General features: G+C 35.6%; 1 protein-coding gene across 3 annotated transcripts; it reads right to left on the bottom strand.

Moving 5' to 3' along the window:
• Window positions 1-4867: 4867 nt before the first annotated feature.
• Window positions 4868-17547, bottom strand: TAC1 (tachykinin precursor 1). Of its 3 annotated transcripts, none has more exons than XM_087915266.1 (7): window positions 17465-17547; window positions 16993-17234; window positions 16591-16722; window positions 13827-13923; window positions 13187-13210; window positions 8946-8999; window positions 4868-6691 (listed from the first exon to the last, which is right to left on the bottom strand). In XM_087915266.1, the coding sequence occupies exons 2-7, from the start codon at window positions 17119-17121 to the stop codon at window positions 6642-6644; spliced, it is 486 nt and encodes a 161-aa protein (XP_087771392.1). In that variant the 5' UTR covers window positions 17122-17234; window positions 17465-17547; the 3' UTR covers window positions 4868-6641. The 3 variants fall into 3 exon arrangements, with proteins under 3 accessions (XP_087771392.1, XP_026562092.1, XP_087771391.1); XM_026706307.2 differs by lacking the exon at window positions 16591-16722 and having other exon boundaries at window positions 16993-17180; window positions 17211-17234; window positions 17465-17516; XM_087915265.1 differs by lacking the exons at window positions 8946-8999; window positions 16591-16722 and having other exon boundaries at window positions 17465-17541.
• Between the last annotated feature and the right edge of the window lie 2532 nt (window positions 17548-20079).

Genomic DNA, 20079 nt, shown 5'->3' with positions numbered 1-20079 from the left:
GAAGTGGGGCGGCTGGTCTCCTCTTCTGCGGTTGGAAGCAGCTGAAGTCTGCTTCCTCTCTTCCATGTCCACATTCTGTCTCCATTGCAAATCCAAGAGAGCTGCACCTGAGAGACCTTGGCAGTGCCCTGGAGTGCAAAATTGGTTTTCATTCCTTTGCACAATAGGTGGGGGGAAGAATGTACAGGATACAGACTGCTAATGCATGCTCTCCAAAGCAGCCGGATTGTGGGGCAGTGCAGCCCTCTAAGCCAAAACGGCTCGTTTTCAAACTTTTTTTGAGTTTAGCCTAACACACAAAAAGAGGCACAAAGCTAGACCAGCTGCATATCAGCCTGGCTGTGATTAGAACCCAGCCAGGGCTAGCTGTCTGTTCCCAATGGGATGCTCTCCAGTGGTGAGATATGGCTGGGAGGGGAGGGATGGGGCTGGGTGAGTGATGTGGAGCTGGCCACACCAACCCAGTTAGATGACCACCCAGCCACGCTCACCTAGCCAGTCATTAGGGCAGAGCCAATTGTTAAATTATTTGAATCCCGCCACTAGGGAGGTAGATGATAGATAGATAGATAGATAGATAGATAGATAGATAGATAGATAGATAGATAGATAGATAACAAGAGGGAAGAAGACAGAAAGAGTTATAAGTCGTCTGTGTTTTGGTTGGGTGGAACTTTTGATATTATTAGCCCCTTCACTTGCTGCTTACCACTTTAGTTAGCTTTGCATCTTCTAACAGAACTAAATATGTTGGCTAGTTTATGGCTCAGCAAACCAGGACCGTTGGGTTCAACATAGTGTACTCTATGAAACCAGGCAAGTGAGTTAATATAATAATATGCAATTCAGTTAACTATGGGTTGACACAATTTGAAAACACAGATTTTGAGTGGGGGTGGATGGATGGGAGAAGCGAGAGTTCTAACTATCTTGGTCTAGTTCATGTGAATCATTGTTAAAGGATAATATTTAACAATCAGATTGGGGGAAGTCAGTTGGAAAAGACAGGCCTGTTCCCAGGGAGGGGGAACAGTTTTTACAGTTCTAAAATATAATTGGATTCTTTGAGGAGCTTACAATGCTGAGAGTTCTTTACAGCAGGGTCCCAACCACGGATTGTGGTCCACTACTGGCCATGGCTTGTTCGGAACTGGACCATGCAGGTGTTAAGTGAGAGCATGTGTACATGCGAAGCTCCCCTCACATGAGTGGCAGATGCTTGTGCTCGTGTTTGAAGCTTTGCTTGCATGAGCGGCACCAAACTTGCGATCACGCATGAAGTTCTGAAGCTTACGCAAACAATCACCTGCCCATCATTCACATAAATGGAGCTGCTTGTGCATGCTCACCTGCTACTTGCAAGGAACTATTAATTCTCTCCCCCTCCCCCAATGGGCCACCAAGCCAGAAAGTTTGGGAACTTCCGCTTTAAGAATTATGAGAAAGTGGTCCCAGGTTGTTTTTTTCTCCTGAAAGTAATGGAATAATGCAGGTGGAAATTATCATCAAAACAGTTTTACCCATAGTTTTGTCCATTGAAAACATTGCTTTCAGATTCGAAAACGTCATCACTACAATTTACCACACTCAACAGGCAGATATTCTAATAAATGGGGAACAAACTGGCCCGATAAAAATAGAAAAAGGGGTAAGACAGGGTTGCCCTCTCTCCCCTCTGCTTTTCATATTCGCCCTAGAATCTCTTCTGACGTACATTAGGCAAAATTTGAGAATTAGAGGACTGAGGATCAAATCAGAAGAGTATAAAGTACAGGCTTTCGCTGATGATTTGGATTTTTTTCTGGTGGAGCCCATAGAAAAAGGACACAACTTATTAGAAGAACTAGAACGATTTGGAGAAGTCGCAGGATTTAAAATAAACAGGGGAAAAACGAAATTAATGACTAAAAATTTAACAGGAGACCAGAATAAAGAGCTAGAGACAACAATGGGAATACAGGTGACAAAAAAAATTAAATACTTAGGAATTTGGCTAACTCCACAAAGCAAATCGTTAAAAGAAAACAACTATGACAAACTTCTCCAACAATCCAAGAAAGACTTAGATTCCTGGAGTAAATTACAACTTTCCTTATTGGGCAGGATTGCTTTGATTAAGATGAATATTCTGCCAAAATTTCTATATTTATTCCAGACAATTCCAATCAAATTAAATAAAATTTTTTTTATGGAACTAAACAAGATAACGTTGAAATTTATTTGGCAGGGGAAAAAAGCTAGGATTAACGTAAAAGCCCTACAAGATTCAAAAAGCAGAGGAGGGTTAGCCATGCCAAACTGGGAAATATATCATACGGCAGCCACCTTACTATGGATAAAGGATTGGGTGAATCTAACCAACAAAAGAACACTAGTATTAGAAGGCCACAATATGCAGAAAGGATGGCATGCCTTTCTGTGGGAAACTGGGAAACCCAGGCAATCATATTTCCATAGGCATCTTATCAGGGACTCTTTATTAACTAATTGGAAAAAAGTATGTAAAAAACTTTATCTAAAAATACCGATTTGGCTATCTCCAATGGAAGCGATAGTACACCCTAATAATTTGGACATAACCAAAATGATTAAGTACGAAAATTTCTTAGACCCACAAGGAAAGCTGAAAACATGACAAGAATTACAAGAGCGAGGATTTATCAGTGGGTGTACCTTCAAATTCATAGTAGATACAAACAAGACATTAAGGAATTTGGAATCTGCAATAAATTACAGACTTTAGACAAAATTCTATTAGGACTGAGTAAAAAAAATATATCTAAATTTTACAAACATTTATTAGAAACAGAACTAGAACAAGAAATTGTCAAAGGAAATATGATTGCATGGAGCAGAAACGTGGGTCGGAGCATTACCCTAGCAGAATGGGAAAAGATCTGGAACAGGAACATTAAGATCACGAAATCAGCAGCTTATAAAGAAAACTCATATAAAATGTTTTATAGATGGCACCTGCCCCCTTCGAGATTGGCGAAGATGCACCCCAACACGAGCCCCAAATGTTGGAAATGTCAAAACATAGAAGGTACCTTCTTCCACATGTGGTGGTCATGCAAGGAAACCCAGAAGTACTGGCAAAAAATTAGGCACTGGCTTGAGGAAATAACCAAGGAACAAATTGAGTACAAACCAGAGTCCTTCCTTCTAGGAATTTTTGATAAACAAATATCCAAAAAATCAAAGTATATTACAATCCATATCTTAACCGCGGCCAGACTGGCATTTGCCCAGTGCTGGAAACTACCCTCTATCCCTACTGAACTTATAGTTATTCAGAAAATTTTACAATGCGCTGAAATGGACAAACTAACTCCAAGCATTAAAAATAAAGAATCCTCAATCTATTATAGCAATTGGAATCCTTTGTATAATTGGCTAAACCAAAGACAGATCACCTCTAGGAAAATTAAGGCCGAGGGCCTCCGAAGCAGAGATAAAGAAAAGCACCGCCGACGATAGTTTTGAAGAAGAAAGGACCTTACAGACAGTCACAAAAATATGGTTTTATTATAATTGTTTTCCCTACTCTTTCCCACCCTTCCCTTACCTTTCCCTCTTTCCTCTCTCAAGCCTTCCTCTCTTTCCCTCTTGGCCTATGCCAAGACCTGTTTGTCTTTTTGTTGCATATAATTTGTAGCTGTGTTGTTGTTTTTTAAAAGTAAAATTAATAAAGTTTTTTCTAAAAAAAAGAAAAAGAAAACATTGCTTTTAGCCTGGAGTTTCAGATAGTGCACTCTTGACAAGAAGAACTGGGGATGGTGAATAGGAGGTTATGCAGGTAATGGAAGAAGACGGTGTCTATCAAATTTTTAACAACTGGTTCTGTGGGCATGGCCTAGGTGGTGGATGTGGCTTGGTGGTCATGTTATTGGCTGGGTGTGGCCAACTCAATATCACTCACATTGAGGCACGCATCTCCTCGCCTGGCCTCTCATGATTGTGAGGATGCTGCAACAGTCATAAATGTGAAAAATGGTCATAAGTCACTTTTTTCAGTGCCATTGTAACTTTGAATGGTCACTCCACACAAGCAAAGTACCAGCAAAGGAGGGGGAAAAAACTCCAGAGAAGTTCCTGAGACAAGAAATCTAGTCCTGTCAAGAATGTAATAAGGGTTAATGGAGAGGCAGTTTCTGTAAGCAACACCAGAATGTTTCCTTCCTGCCTTCCTTACAGGATTAGTCCAGTAATTTCTTCTAACAACCGGTTCTCTGAACTGCTTAGAATGTTAACAACCGGTTCTAGCAAATAGGTGCGAACTGGTAGAATCCAAACAACTTTAAGGGCAACCCCTAGTCATTCAAAGTTTTTCAATTCTTGAATTAAAGAAATTAATTAAAGAAACCATATATTACATAAACAATAAAATTGCTACATTCATTTCAGCCTTACATTTTGGGTGTTGGTTTATAGCTAAATCAATTATGTACACACAATTCACTTTGAAGAGAACAGGGGAATCTCTGAAAGCCAAGAACAGAAAAAGAGGTAGTGGGGGATATAGAATCTCAAATGCATGCAATGACTCATGTTTGTAGAAGCCAGCTTTCTTTCCATAGAAAAAGAATAACTGCTTAGCTATTCTTTAGCTATTATCAGGACAGCTAAACCATGTGAGTGTAGCTTAATTTTCTAAGGAAACACATCTGATAGGAGAAAATAATTATAAATAAAGTGCCTACTTCTTTTTTGTTAGATTCTTACTTACCTTTTAATAATACTTTTTATTAAATTTGTCATATTGTTTAGATCATATTTCATGATTAGGAAACTAGAATCTGTTGCATTTTTTAAAGAAAAATAAACGCTTGATATTTCTGGGACAAAGATAGACAAATACAGATGGTTAATTGATAAGTTATTTTTTATTAGCTTTTAGCTAAACTACTATATAGGCTTACAGTTTATAGCGATCCAAATAGAGCATATAAACTTTTTTTAAAAGAAAAGTATTTTAAGATTGCTCCCCCCTAAACCTGGATATGACTTTTTATAGGATCAAAATAGTATATGATAAAACTGAGCTGCTTGCAAAATGCAACTTCAGACTTCTCTGTTTTCAAGGAGGAAGTTAGAATATGTTATAAAATTTATTCCTGGGACTCCATTCCTTCACACAAAAAATAGGAATTCATCATACTAGAATTTATAGTCCACTGTAGTAATTGATTAGCAGTAGATTTAGAATTGACAAAAGTGCTGACTGCTTATATTCAGTGTGCATTCATATAAAGATAACATCACATATCATTATTTGCTTAATCACAGTTGATTAATTTGGTACAACATGGGAAGCTGTGAATCATACAAGATCTACCATGGCTAAGCAAGATGTGCAGTTTTACTGTATATGTTCCAAAAGTGGTAAGAACTCTAGGTAATTCACATTATTTTGTTTATGTAGTAGAATCTTAAAATTGATGCATTTTCTTCACATGATTTCCATTACATTAGGGACAGCAGTGCTACACAAAAGCAAATCTTGTTTGCAAAAATCCAGAGGATCATTAGAGGGCTCATCTAATAGAAAGGATTTCTCTCTATTTGGTCATCTGGAGCTTTGAAACTAAATCATGATATGGCTATATAATCAAGGTGTATATACAGTATGTGTTCAAGAACTGCAGTTTATCCTTATGATTCTCATCCTACCATTGCTTTCCTAATCTGTTTTCTTGGGGCAGTGCTTCTGCTTTTCACATAACAAGTAAGGAAACCCAAGGAAGTCAGAAAATTCTGCAACTGCTTTATCTTCAGCTGTGTATCTTGAAATCTTACTGTATTAACTTTAGAAATTTAGAAACTTTAGACAACTTTAGAAGCTCACCTGTCCAGATTTGCTTAGATTAGTTGAAGGCCAGACAGTCACCAAACATGCACCATTCTTAATCTGCTTGATCATCCTTCCTCAACTTGCTAAGTGCAAAACTATAAATGCCAGTGCTAGAAATTCTGTCAAGATTGACTAATGGACAATACTCAAATAATCATTCACTAATAAAATGCACAATCATTACTTTTCCTTTTTTTAAAATTTGAGATCTGGTGCTCCTGTTTTAATTAATGATATTCATGCATAAAATGGGTATTTCAAAACCTTCTGAATAGACTGTTACTTTTATCTGATGTCTGTGAATTGTGGCAAGGTATCAGACAATGAAGTGAAGACATTTAAATTCACCTCATTTCTTTAATATATATAGGCAAAATAAACAAAAACATGCTACATGTGCAAATTTTGATGATAGAAATTACTGGGCTTTTCATTTTCTTTTTTGTTGTGATCACAAATCAATTTGGTGGTTTAGCAAATACTAAATTAACAAAAGATTCTCTTTTTTTCTTAATTCTTACCACTTTTTTTACAGTTGAACATTTTTTCACACAATGTATAATGTGCTTTCTTGTGAAACACTACTGATTTCTATATTCCGTTCAAAATATTACTGTAAAGCTTGCCATGTTCATATGCATACATCACTGTCACAATAGAGAAAATCATTGTAACTGAAATTTTCATCTTAAAAATAAATAAATAAATAAATATTCCTTACAATGGTTATTTTTCATTACATTAAGCTGGCTACTTAAACATTTCAATGGACAATGGAAAAACTGTCTCATTTGCGTCTTCTTTCAAACATTTGCAGGGTACTCCATTCAGAAGATCCTAACAAGGAAACAAAACAGTGAAGATTAATTGAATATAATGAATATTTATATATCCTGATAAGCTTGTCTCAAAATTAAGGCTCAGTGTGATGAATTTCCATTGTAAGCTGTGCCCATCAGACCACAGCTGGAGTGTTGCTTCCTAATTTTAAGTGCCACATAAATTTGATTCAAAGATTTTAACTCATCTGAACTAGCCCCCAATATTGGCATCTAATTTATCCCTCAGAACTTCTGTGCTTATGTTGACTTAGAAAGTCATTGATCATGAAAATATTTCAATGTTATTCAGGCACTCTGGATTCCTCTGAAGATTTTATCACTCAGAATGACAAGAGAATGTTTGAAGAACTATTTGCATCATAAGGTGGTCCTCATATTTTCATTTGAGGAATTTCCATGATCACATGGCAAGTGCGTTATTCACCATCTACTATATACTGCAGTGAGCAGGAGACTAAACTAGGTGATTTTTAAAGTACTTACAATAAAACATAGAATTGCTTTACAGTGATAATCACTGTTGATTTAGAAGAGTCTTCCTCAGTCTGGATAATCTCTAAATGTATAGATTTAGCTCCCAAAATTTTCAGAAATGGCCATACCAGCTTGAGAATTTGCAGAGTTCATGTTTACATATCTTTGTCTGGGAAAATTGTGTTAGCATATTGGCAATTATAAAGGCAAGTGATAGATCTTACTTTTTGTTGGTTTTCATAATTGCTTAAAAGTCTGGCCTTCATCACTGTAAATAAAGGAACTGACATCTTAAGATTTAATTATTTTGTCTCTTTCACAGACACTTTTTCAATTACCAGTTCAATGTGTTTCTGGTTTACTGTTTACTGTTTCTGGTAAACTTACATGAATGTACTGAATACATTCAGTAGAATCTGATTTATTTGTTAGTGACTATTTTAGATTACCAGACAAAGGAACTGAAACTGTAAACATGTTCATTATGTTAAAAAGATATGAATTTATTATCCTGAGTCTGACTAAATATTAGTGTCTCCAGTAGTGTAATTTATAGATATAGTATGTTCCTCAAAATAATCCCCACTGATTCTAATGAAGTTGTATATACATATCTACAGAATAACAATTTATTTAAGGCAGTTTTTTTTGAAATTCAAATATTCATATGGTGTCTTTTAGAAATGAACTCTCCAAGGCCTCTTGTAATAGCAGTTTGAATGTTTTTATATCTATACTAGCAGACAACCTGACAGCTAGACCACAATCTATTGTGTTGCATAATTAACTTGCTTTACTAAGGCAATTTGTACAATATAGAACATTGATTAAATATTTCAGATGACTTTGTACAGGATGCTGGTTTAAAATATTGGTTAATACAATGAAACTGCAGAATATTGCTCTCAGTAATAGTGCTGTGAGAACTTATTCTTTAGTGGGGTCTAACTATGTTACATCCTATTGCAATTTTGAAAAAAAAAAGTTTTAAAAACCGTTAGTTGCTATTATTTTATATTTTCAAACATATGATCACAATACAAATTGAATTTCATCTCAGACTCAGCTCTGTTAATTGGTATTTTCAAATGCAATAGCATTTAATGGCTATCTTTCTCAGATAAATTATTCCCTTAATTGCTTATGATTCAAAGTAATTTGTAAACCTAAGTAAGATATGATCTTGGTATGCTGCAGCTTTCAATACTGCTAGATTGAAATATAAAGCACTTGAAAATATTAATTTCAGAAAATAGTTTCCTTTGGCGTACATTAAAGAATTGCAAAATCATTAGATGGCTTGGTGAACTATTTATAGAAATAAGAGAAACTGTTTCTTTTAAAATATTTCAGTAGTTTTAAAAATGTTTTTAATTAAGTTATTAAAAATACATACCCCCTGGATAGACTAGCAGATTTCAAATTTATAAATTACATCATAATGAACTGGGAATTGATGCTGTATAACATAAAAATTGATCTCATTTCATAAAGATCTATAGGATCATATAAGAAAGGTACATTTATAATGATTGTGCCTATAAAGAAGAAATTCATGGAGGAACCTGTGTTTTTTCAAAGGTTTTGGACTCCAAAGACCATCCTTCCTGTTTATGTTACTTCCATAAAAAGTGACTATGGACAACTTCTTGGAGAACTCAGGTTATCTATCGTTGTCTTAAATATTGTACGAAGGCTGTGTATTGAAAAATTAAAAATAAAAATTGTTTATAAGTAGGTTTTTGTTTGAGTTTCATTTTATAGTTTATACATACCAGAATTTAAAGATCTTTTGCCCATGAGTCCAACAAATGAGTCTGTTTTATATCCTGAAAAATATATTTGTGGGGTGTTTAAATACAGTACATTTGAAAGAGGCCTTTAAAAAAAAAAAGGAATGTGAATGCATTTTCATGTTGAAATACACAGTAAAAACAGACTCTAAATATAGTTGAACTCAGGGCTAAATAAATGTGACCTCTAGTTATGGAAAATTTTAGTACAAATAAAGGTAAAAAAATCATATTTTTGCATAACCTGATCTTTGCTGAATAATTGCCCATCTTAGTTCATTTAAAAGGGACTGATTAATAATAAAAAGTGGCTTTCATAAGTGAGCTATTTGGCTAGGCTGTATTTTAAAGCACTAGTTTATTATTCATAGACACTAGGGAGTTATTCCAACATACTTTGGAATATAGAGTCACTGGTGCTCTCTGAGTTTAGTGATTTGTTTACAGACCAGCTCCTGGAAGAGCAATGAGGGAAGGATTTGGCAACACAGAAGTCTCCCAGAGAGAGACCTGGATCAAGCTATTTCACAGTCCCAAATTGGATGAAGAAGTGAGGAAGAAATTCAAGGTAGCCAGATCCTAGAATTTCTCAGGATATATCTAGCTTAGAAAGTTATAGCTTTATGTTGGCAAGATTTCTGTCCACTAGATGTAAGGAATAAAGGATTGACCTTGACTGAATTTTACTATGACATTTCTGGGCTTGGCTCTGACATCAATCTTGCCACTCAAATTATGGCAGTTTCCAGGCTAGAAATATATATCCTCTTAATATATGTAGTGTCTATTTCTGCTTCTGCAATGGTGTAATTCTCTCTTTCTCTAATAATTATTTCTTTATTGTGTACCCAGTTAACACTTTTTAAGAGTTATTAATGCAATCAATTTACAAATTGTATATACTTTGTTTGACAAAAACTGTGTCATTTTTTAAAATTGCTTTGATATGATCTCAACCTATTATAAATTATTCTTTGGAGAGTTTTCTCCCAAAGTTCTTCAAATTATTGATCAATGTAAAATAAATGGCCAGGCTTTCAAGGTCCAGAATACCTTCCTCATATAACATATTTGTAAGCATTGTGAGATTTTTTTTCTTTACCAGATCATAATTTTGACAGCAGCCAATAAATATAGTGGAGTAAGTGTGCAGAAGCTTTGGATGAAATAAGTGTGATTCAAAAAGATTTGATCTCCAAGATTTAATCCAACTATCAATCAGGAACACCAAAGGCATTTTCAAATCTTTGGTAGACTATTTTATATGTTGTAAAACCCAGTCAAAATAAAATATATAGTATTTTAGTCTTGTAAACTAAGCTTCTGGGTTTTGGCTAAAGCTTTAGACAGTTTGGAGAAAAGTATAAAAATCAGATTGCTTAACATATCTCTGTGATTCTCTGCTCTGTTTATAAAAAAGATCAACTATTTTCCTGAGCTGGCTTGCAATGAATGTACTGTAATGCACACTATACTAGAAAAATCAATACAGTGCCTGCCTGCCTGCCTGTCTCTCTCCCTCCCCCCTCCCTCCCCCTCTCCCTCCCCCTCTCTCTCGTAATGGATTTGTTAAGATTCCTCTAAAAAGGTTCTGGGCTGCTTACAATGCATCCCATACACAAGAAACACAATTAAAATAAGATGACTTCCTGGACTAAAACGGCATTCCCATCATGTAGAAAAAAGACTGGACTCGAACTCCACATACATCCTAATACCAGGTCTGGGACCAGAGAGAATATGTTAAGACACATCTGGAACCTTGGACAGGTTTATTATCTGTAAACTTACTTGGGAATAAGTCTCAATGTTCTCAATGGGGCATTTCAGCCATAATTTTCAGGCAGCCTTTTAGCAGCCAGGGAATGCATTTTCTTTTAATTTGTTTTAATCCCTAAGGACTTCAGTAAATAAAATAGTTATATTATGAAATTGAATAAAGCTATGATACCAGGTGGGATTAAAGAGTAATAAGTTTATCCAAGAAAGTTTGCCTTTGTTTTCCACCTATATTAAAATAAATCAGTTTGGTGGGAGATTTGCTACTAAGCTTTGATGTCAGGGTATGGCAGAACTTGAAATCACCCTGGGAGTAGTTTATGTTAAATAGATAAAGTGACAGCTCCTTTTATCAACAAAGTGTCCTGGAGAAAAATATCAGATTCATTGTTTCATAATAAAATATTAACCTGTGATTATAAAATTGGGATTTTGTAGTACAGCCTGCATGAGCTTGCTCAGAAGTAAGCCTTGCTTTGTTTAAAGAAGCTTATCCCTAAAAGTTTTAGGAATGAAGAATCAGTGAAAATTAATCTGAGGTACAAATAGGGACAACAATAGAAGACTAAATGGCCTGAATGGATCCATTTCTCTTCTCACATTAGAGGGTCTATGCATAGTGGCACAGGGGTTAGAATGCAGTGTTGCAAGCTGACTCTCTACAGACAGGAGTTCGATCCTGACTGGTTCAAGGTTGACTCAGCCTTCCATCCTTCTGAGGTCAGTAAAATGAGGACCCAGATTGTTGGGGACAATATGCTGACATTGCATATCACTCAGAGAGTGCTGTAAAGCACTTTGGGATGGTATATAAATCTAAATGCTATTACTACAGTATTACAAAATATGATTTTGTTCATATTTTTTGCTTGTTTAGAATAAAATGTGCAAATAATTAGTGATAAGTAATAACTTGTATATCCAGCATTTGTTATAAACAGAACCTAGAAGTTCAGGAAAGGATGTAAACATCCTTTCTGAGGAAAATCCATCATATAGCCTGTTTGATGTTTCTTTCCAGGTGGTACCAACGTCAGAGAACATGACCTAGCAATGCTGCATTATCTATCATATTAATCTTTTCTTCTTTTCCCCCTTTTTAACATTGTAAGCTCTCTTCCAAAAGGAAGACCATTTCTGTCTGATGATTAATCTATACTGACACATCAGAAAGAAAGCAAAGCTAGAAATATTTTCCCTGTTGCTATATGTCCATATGGTACGGACTGTTACCATTTTCCTCTATAGCTTCTGTTTCTATATTTCCATATCCTAATCAGTATTCCACTGGTAGTATGTGTTATGTAATTAACATTCATTCTGGTAGCTCACTTCCATTTAGTAATGAAATAATTTGTATAAATGAGCTTCAGTGGACAGTTAATAATTTTGGCAAGATTTTTGATTCATTGAAAGATTGCTTATCCAGTTTGATTAATCACTTTCACTAATAACAATGTTGGTTCTACTTCTTCAAATTGCTTTAAAAGTTATCATTTTCCAAGTAACTGTCAAATTGTGTCAAACTAGGGTTATAAACTTAAGCTATATTGCAAGTAAATGCCACTGATGGTGCTCAATGTTAATAAGGGATATTGTGAGTTTAATAAGTGATACAGTATATGCTAAGACTGGTCCTAGAAAGATATTCTTATATATTTTTGTTTAGATATTAGCCTCTAGAATTTAATGGAGTATTTCCTGAGGAATATGAAGAAGGAACTTATTCTGTATTCTGCTGAAATCAATCCAAAAAAATCAATGCTACGATTAATATCAGTAAATGACTAAAGATCAGTAAAATTAAAACATAATTCCACCATAAATGAAAATTTAAACAGTTATATAATATACACAAGCTGAAAAGAACAAATCAGCCAATGAGAGCGCTAGCCACATTGTACAGAAAACTGTTTTAAAAGAATGGGGCCTTTGGTCCCACTCCTTGCTCAACTGTACTGCTGAAAAAGTACTGTTGGTCTTAATGTCCATTTTCATGTCTACTATGCTCAGTGGAACTAATTTCTAAGTAGGTATGCACAGGGATTATGCTAGATTGGAAAAATCTTATTCTGAAATTACTCTCTTCTAAAGTACAGGGTAAGAATGGATGATTCTATTATAATTATTTGGAATTTCTGAACATATCTTGTTCATGAAGGGCCCTTGAATATATGCCAAGATTTCTATGCCTTCACTGGAAATGCTGGCTTTGATACAATTTTCCTAAAACCAAATATATATTTGCAATTCTGGATGAATCTTATATAGAAGTAATTGATTAATGGTGCACAGGAAAATGGGAAGAAAATCACACACTCCCAGATCAACCCAAAGGAAACAGGAAGAATAGTCAGGAGTACTGTTTGTTTGTCAACTTGAGATATTTATGAAAATAATAACAGCAGGATATAAATTCATAAATAAAACCAATTCCAACTTACTTTTGCGTGAGACAGGGCTATATCCTGGAAATCAAAAAACAAAATAATTACCAAGTGCATATCATTATTTTTCATTAAAAAAAGAAGGAAAGCATTTCAAAGAACCACAATATTGGTGTGTAGCAATTAATGCCTTAATTGTTTTCTGAATAATTAATGGATGTGAAACCTTTTTAGTCTAGGCACAATATCCCAGGAGTGATTTCTGTATGTGCTCCATTATAAAATGGTATATGCTTTTTATATGATTCTCATATTATTTTTTCTTGAGTAAAGGACATTCCATTTGATGCATGTCTGCAACCTTGATTTTATTCAGGATTTTCATTTCATTTCTTTCAAAATTCATAATTTATTTGTAGGAAGTAAGACTCTTATTTTACGTACTTAGTTTTTCTATGGTGTCTTGCTAAATGTACAAAAATATGTTTCATGATATTAAGAATATTCCTAAAACATTTTTAATGGAATCAAAATAAATATTTTAAATAAATATAAATAAATAATGAATAATAAATATACTAATTATAAACACTAAATTGAGAGAATAAATGTTTTATCTTATTAAATACTTTTAATCTGAATCATTTTTAGCTGCACCTAAATTACAGCACAAATACGAAATGTAAATGGTTCTTACCAGCATCCCGTTTGCCCATTAACCCATAGAATTGCTGAGGTCTGAGTCTTCTAGCAATCCTCTGAAGAAAGTGTTCAAAAGGGAAAGGCAACTTTTCCTGAAACAGAAATATAAAAAGACTACTTTTTCAGCTTCAGCTCAGCTTCACTTATAAAATGTAGCACCCATTAAACAACAAAAAGCACTTAACCTAGAAGATTAGCATATTCTGATGTTTCTTTTACCTTTCCCTGGTCTGATACATTCAAAAGCAGCTTATCTCAAAGGAAAGGGATTTTCCCCCCTCTAAATTCAAATGAGCAAATTGATGTAAATGTTAATTTAGGATCAAATGCTTCCTGCATTTAGGGCCACAAGAGGGCATTGAAAATTAGGTGCTGAAAGTAGTCAAGATTTGGTTCAAAATTAATAGATTGGTTGAGTAAAGTTTTAAAAACAAGTATAGTGGGTTTAGGATGTGATCTGTTTTCATTCTTAACTTTTTTTGTATCTAGATAATCCATCTTAATCCCTTGCAAAAAGTATGAAAAATGAACTTGTTCGATCACTTATAAATTATGGATGTATTTTATGAATAAACCATGAGATTGTCTGACAGGTGTTGACTTAGAAGATGGTAGCGAGGAATATTAAATGAACCAAGGTCTGATACAACCAGGGAAGCTTCATATCTTCTTAAGTATTCTGTCTTATGATTGCTTATACAATGACATGGGTAGGTTGCTCTGGAGATTATATTTTACAGCAAAGATACATGACTATCAGCCAGCATGAATCTGTGAATTTTGGATCCAAAAATTATGTTTCAACTTTTTCCATAGGAATCAGTAAAATATTATGATGGAATATAGTGCCAATTGAGCAAACAGGACCATCTGTAGATAGCACCACATCAGATCCCTTTGAATATTAAATTGTTTAACAGTACTTTCATATCATTTATCATATCAAATAAAGCTCTAATGGGATTTGAATACAGATTTATACTGGGCATCTTTATGTCAAATATCTTTGATTCTTCTTTCCATAATATAGCTTCATATAATTGTGTAAATTTGAGCAGTTTATGTAATTGGTATTAAATAGTGAAAAGAGCTGGAATACTTATAAATATACTAACACCCAATGAAATCAACTTGATAAATGGGTGAGTTTAAGCAAATAAGCACAATAATTTCAATATGAATATTTACTTTCCCTATGACATTTAATTGCTAACATATTCATTTCTTCAGTTTTTTAATTTCTGTCCAGAACGAACTTATAAGGCCATGTTAGATGAGATGCTGGTGATCCATAAAATAAAAATGATACTGGTACACTGTTTTATTTTTTTAGAAGCAAATCATGGAATTTAAATTGTAATGGGAGTTGGGAATGAAGGCTTCTCCCAATAGCAAAAACTAATAATTTCAACTGGCATTTTCTCTTTTCTTGAAAATTATTTAAGGGAAATAGGCGCACGTATAATTTTTCCTGTTCTCACTCCTTATTTGAAATGCAAGAATTATTGTCTTATGTAAACATAAGAGAAAAAAGTCATGTCTCAAATTAAACAGCTTTAAGGTCTATTTCTTTAAAAAACATGTATGTTATTGTTTTCTCAAATGGTTTCTTCCCATGACATATGCAATTCTTATTCGCAATTACTTTTATTTTTCACCCAATTATGGTCAGCAAGCTATGGTTAAAAGAATGATCAGTATATTGACTGAGGATATACAATGCCATCCAAAGAAAATACCATATCATCCAACATTATAAGAAAGGAATATTGATGGTGTTGGTTATAGAGGCCTGGAAAGGAAATATTATGAATAGATGAGAAGAAGGGGCTTGGCCTTGAGGTTTTAACCTATCTTGTAGGCGAATTTGTTATTGTTCTCCTAATGCAGATAGAAACACAACATGAAAACCAGGAAAAGCAAGTAATATAATGGAATTCAATATATCTTTCCCTAAGGTTTAATATATCTTTCCATTTAATTAAGTTGCCAGATGTAGACATTCCCTACATTTTGCGGAAGGAGCAATTCAGAAAAGATGATGGCAGTAAAGAGAAGTGATTTTATTCTGGCATGAAAAAGACTTGTGATCAGATAAGATGACTCTTGCTGCCTTTTTTCAGATATGAACACAGTCTTCTTATGTATGGATATCATACTACATTGGGTGATTTTAGATTCTCAGCTCAGTTGAGGGCTATTTTTTCCCCTTTGTGATCTACACTGTGCTTGGCTTCCTCCAGACAAGAAAAGACTTTGTTTCTGCATGTAGAGGAGCATCTAAGCATGTTGTTCTAATGATGGACTGCTTGCAACTTTTAATTTTTTCCCGACAACCCCACTCAAGCTTTTAGTTTAAGAAATCCCTGTTTTTCTTGAGTTCAAATAACTTTTAAGTTTGCTAACCACTCTGCTCTGTCATATGCAGATTTCACAATCTGGCTCCCAAATCCATTTTTAGAACCATACCCTAAACATATTTATGTTTTATTTGAAAGAAAGAAATCCTCTTCTGGTTAATAATTGCAGTAAAGAGCGATTTGAAATTAGTCCAGTTCTATGGACACAATAATAGGATTTGGTGGATTAACAACATACAATTTCGCCATATTCCGATTATCTCTAAAACCAGCCTACCTCACTGGGTTGCTGTGATGAGAACAAAATGAAGAAAGGCTGCCTGGTGATATGGCACCCTAAAAAGGACATGCATGGCACATTAAAAAAGTAAGATTAAAAACTCTGATGCGTTTACTCACGCTAAGAACGCAACAACTGCTAGAAAGCGCGCGGGAAGGAGCGACGTCAGGAAGCAATCGCTCTTTTTCACCGGCGACCTCAATTTTGAGAGGAAAACGTGGCGCTCCGTCAGCACAATCCGGCGCACTCGCCTGGGCCGAAAGGAGGATGCAGAGAGGCGGAACAGAGCGGATAATTCGCCCCGACGTCGCCTCGGCTGAGCGCGAACGGCCAACATTCCTTGGCGCACCTGCCAAAAGCTGGCGGCGTCAGGGATGCCCATTTACACTGTCAGCTCCTTCCCGCTTTGTTCTTTGCTCCCTCGCCCACCCTTGCCCCGCCATCCAGCCATCCTCGGCCTCGCCCATTTTCAAACGCAACCTAAGTTGCGGGGATACCCCAAAGTGGTCGCTTCGTCTCACCTGGTTCTGCTCGCCTCCGTCGGACCAATCCGCCCAGTAGTTCAGCTCGTGCTGGTCTCCCAGATCTTCCCCCACGGCATGCGCGGATGATAGAAAGAGCATGACCAAAAGCAGCACGACCTTCTTCATTTCCAGCTTTTTCTCCCGCCGAAGAATCCTAGCAGAGCAGCGGCGAGGATACCGTCGAGAGAAGCGAGAGCGCTCCTTTCCCGCTTTTGCGCCTGTTTCAAAGTTCTCTGAAGCTGTGGTAAGAAAGGAAGCGAGAGAAGGAAAAAAGTGAAGGATGAATGCGAAGGTTCTCCTCCCACGTCCCGCTAGAGAAGACCATAGAAGGCAAAGGAGACATCTACGTAACCCATAGCACCCGCCCCATAATCGATCTGGATGTATAAAATTGAATTAAAGCAACATCCAGGCAGAGGCAAGCAGCCAGCCAGCCAGCCTGCCAGTGCCAACGAACCATAGCACTTACTGCTACTGAGAAAGGTGACCCAGTAGCTGCTTGGTGGAATACCAAGTGCCAGGCTAAGAATCTGCTATGCTTTATAGTCCAGAGCTTGGGGAGGGCTTAAATCTAATGACTTCCAGGTGTTTGTCATATGAGTCATCAGACTAGCCCCCTCTCCTCCTCCCAGATTACAATTGTATGTGTTCAGTATGCAGTTGCCACCAGGCTGTTGAATGAACAAGACTTCCTTTGGAGTTGCTCTTCCCATGAATTATTATCTTTTTTTCCCTCATCTTTTTATCAGCAATCTGGGTCAAGCCCCCACCCAAGGGAAAACTTTATTTAGCCCAGCAAACAGCATCTCTCAGCTCACAAAGTACCTATAGCCCCAGGACGAAGCATTAGAGTGGATCAAGTGGTTTATCTATAGCAGTATTTTAAAGTATTTTGAATGCCAGGCCTACTGTCATTAAGACACAGAACCCCAAATTTCAATTAAAGAGTGTTTTTAAGCAAACTACATATTATAATAATATAGTATATGTAGAATATAAAAAGTATTCAATGAGATTTTTTTAACAAAATCATTACATCAACAATAGTATATAAAATACTTTGCGCAGACTGCTTTGCTGCAGGCATTTCTGATACTTGTTCCATTGTTTATTTTATTCTAGGTTTAGTCAAGACTTCATAGCTACAAGCAAAAGCATCCATTTGCTAGATAGTGAGACAGCATAACAAAATTTGGGGTGTACAAGAGAAACAAATAAATCTACAAAGACTGTGGTTTCTGCTATAATTCAATGGCCATTCCCACCCTACAATAATCATAATTTCTGCTGTCATTTTATTATTGTTAAGGCAAAGTTATATAGGCACAGTACTGGTTGGGTGATTTTAGAAGATGCTGGAGCCTTTTCTTTACATCTAAGCTGGAGTATCATGAACCAATTTTGACTTGGCAGAAAACTATATCATCATAATATTTGCTGACCCCATTCCTGGCTCTGTTGTTTCTGTTCCCATTTACTACAACCACCAGATCACCTTGCAAATTACAAACTTTAACCAATGTGGTGCACTTTGAGGCTGATCTTGGATTGAGTCAGAATAAGGATGAGAAGACTGTTATATTACTGGCAGAAGAAAGGATGAGTTTCCACAGGTTGGAGAGAAAAATGAAGACATCATAGAGACAAGGCAGAAAAATAAGTTGTCATGGCTTTAATTTGGTGCACATAGAGAAAAATTCTAAAGGAACAAATAAGAATCTATTCCACAAAGGAAGGAAGAACAAGTTTGAATACTAAACCACTAGTAGCAATATTTGCTGAAATTTGGGCCACACTCAGGCCATGTCCACCCCAGTTCTGTGAAGGGAAAATTGTGATATGTCACATGATGGCGTGAGTTTGACACCCGTGATCTAAACTATTGTATTAGATTATCTATCTAGGTCCTAATGGGCTTAGGTCTAGAGCTGCCAGTTGATACCTCAACATTTGTTAACATAGTGTAGTGGCAATTTGTTTACCTAAAATTCCCTTATATCATACAAGAAGAGAAAACAAGCCCTTACCAGAAGCTTAAACTTTTATCCTCATAAAGCTATTATCATTTCTGACTGACCAATTTCCTTGCCAATTAGTAGGCACTCAGACTCAAGGAATTTGGGTCCATTTGCAAAACTAACAATCAAGTTGTAATTGTTTGTACACTATATTTGTGCCTACACCTTTAATCATCACCTTCGGTGTTACATGGAAAAGAAATTCATTTGATTTAATCTGTAAATTACTCATTAGAGGTACACATCCCAAAAAATTTTCTGATGGTTTGAGCAAAGTGGAGTTGGCTTTCTCTCCTTGCCTTTTTTTGCAGCCAATTAAAAAAGTGGTATTGACAGTAATTTATACTTGATACATCTGGATATGATTAGCAGCAAAAAGTTGATTATATCAACAAGGTAGTCTAATTAGGAGATACACATCTTCTAAGTCCAGGAGAAAATAATCTCAACCAGTTTCCCTTTTGTATCTGCTTGCTGACACTATCAGTTCTATTGTAATAATTTTATGTGCTTTAGGAGTTTTTGTTTTTCCTTGGCAGGTGAGGTTTGAGAGATTCTTTCTTACATTATTACTCTTAGTGCATATGAAGTGTTTCATTGAAAACAAATCATAATTTCCTTTCATTTATTGGTATTGGGTAGATTTATGAAGATACTTGCCCACAGGGTAGGATGACATCCAGTGGAGTACAGTGGGCTCACCTGGGTCTCCAAAGGAACATTTATTTATTCACTGTCTGGGACTTATCAGGATCAAATGATATAATTATCACTAGCTAACTAGGCGATGCCATAAGACTTTCTATTGCAATGAAAAAAGCATTTGAGCATTGAATGCAACAAATTTTATTCTTGCATTTTATGCTAGAAAAGCTGGCTGAAATCCTGAAGAATTGCTGGGATTTGCTACTTCTAGATAGAAGTCAGTTGGATCAAGGTTGCAAGTAAGGATAAAGCAACATTTTATGTTCTTATTGCATTTTTGCTTTGATTAAGTTAAATGGTACCATCTTATTCAAACTATTTTATACTCCGTTAGTTTACAACAAGTATAGCTCTTTCTCTT

The sequence above is a fragment of the Pseudonaja textilis genome, chromosome Z, assembly GCF_049901715.1.
Source record: "Pseudonaja textilis isolate UNSWEBS1 chromosome Z, rPseTex1.2, whole genome shotgun sequence".
Classification (NCBI taxonomy): domain Eukaryota; kingdom Metazoa; phylum Chordata; class Lepidosauria; order Squamata; family Elapidae; genus Pseudonaja; species Pseudonaja textilis.
The sequence above is the reverse complement of the archived record's forward strand: the minus strand, read 5'-3'. Positions and strand labels throughout refer to the sequence as shown.

Coding starts and splice junctions, on each gene's coding strand:
- TAC1 (XM_087915266.1), bottom strand. CDS start 17,121: ATGAAGAAGGTCGTGCTGCTTTTGGTCATGCTCTTTCTATCATCCGCG. Junction 9,000..13,186: donor TAGCCCTGTCTCACGCAAAA/GTAAGTTGGAAT, acceptor TATATTTTTCAG/GATATAAAACAGACTCATTT. Junction 6,692..8,945: donor CAAAAGATCTTTAAATTCTG/GTATGTATAAAC, acceptor TTTCCTTGTTAG/GATCTTCTGAATGGAGTACC.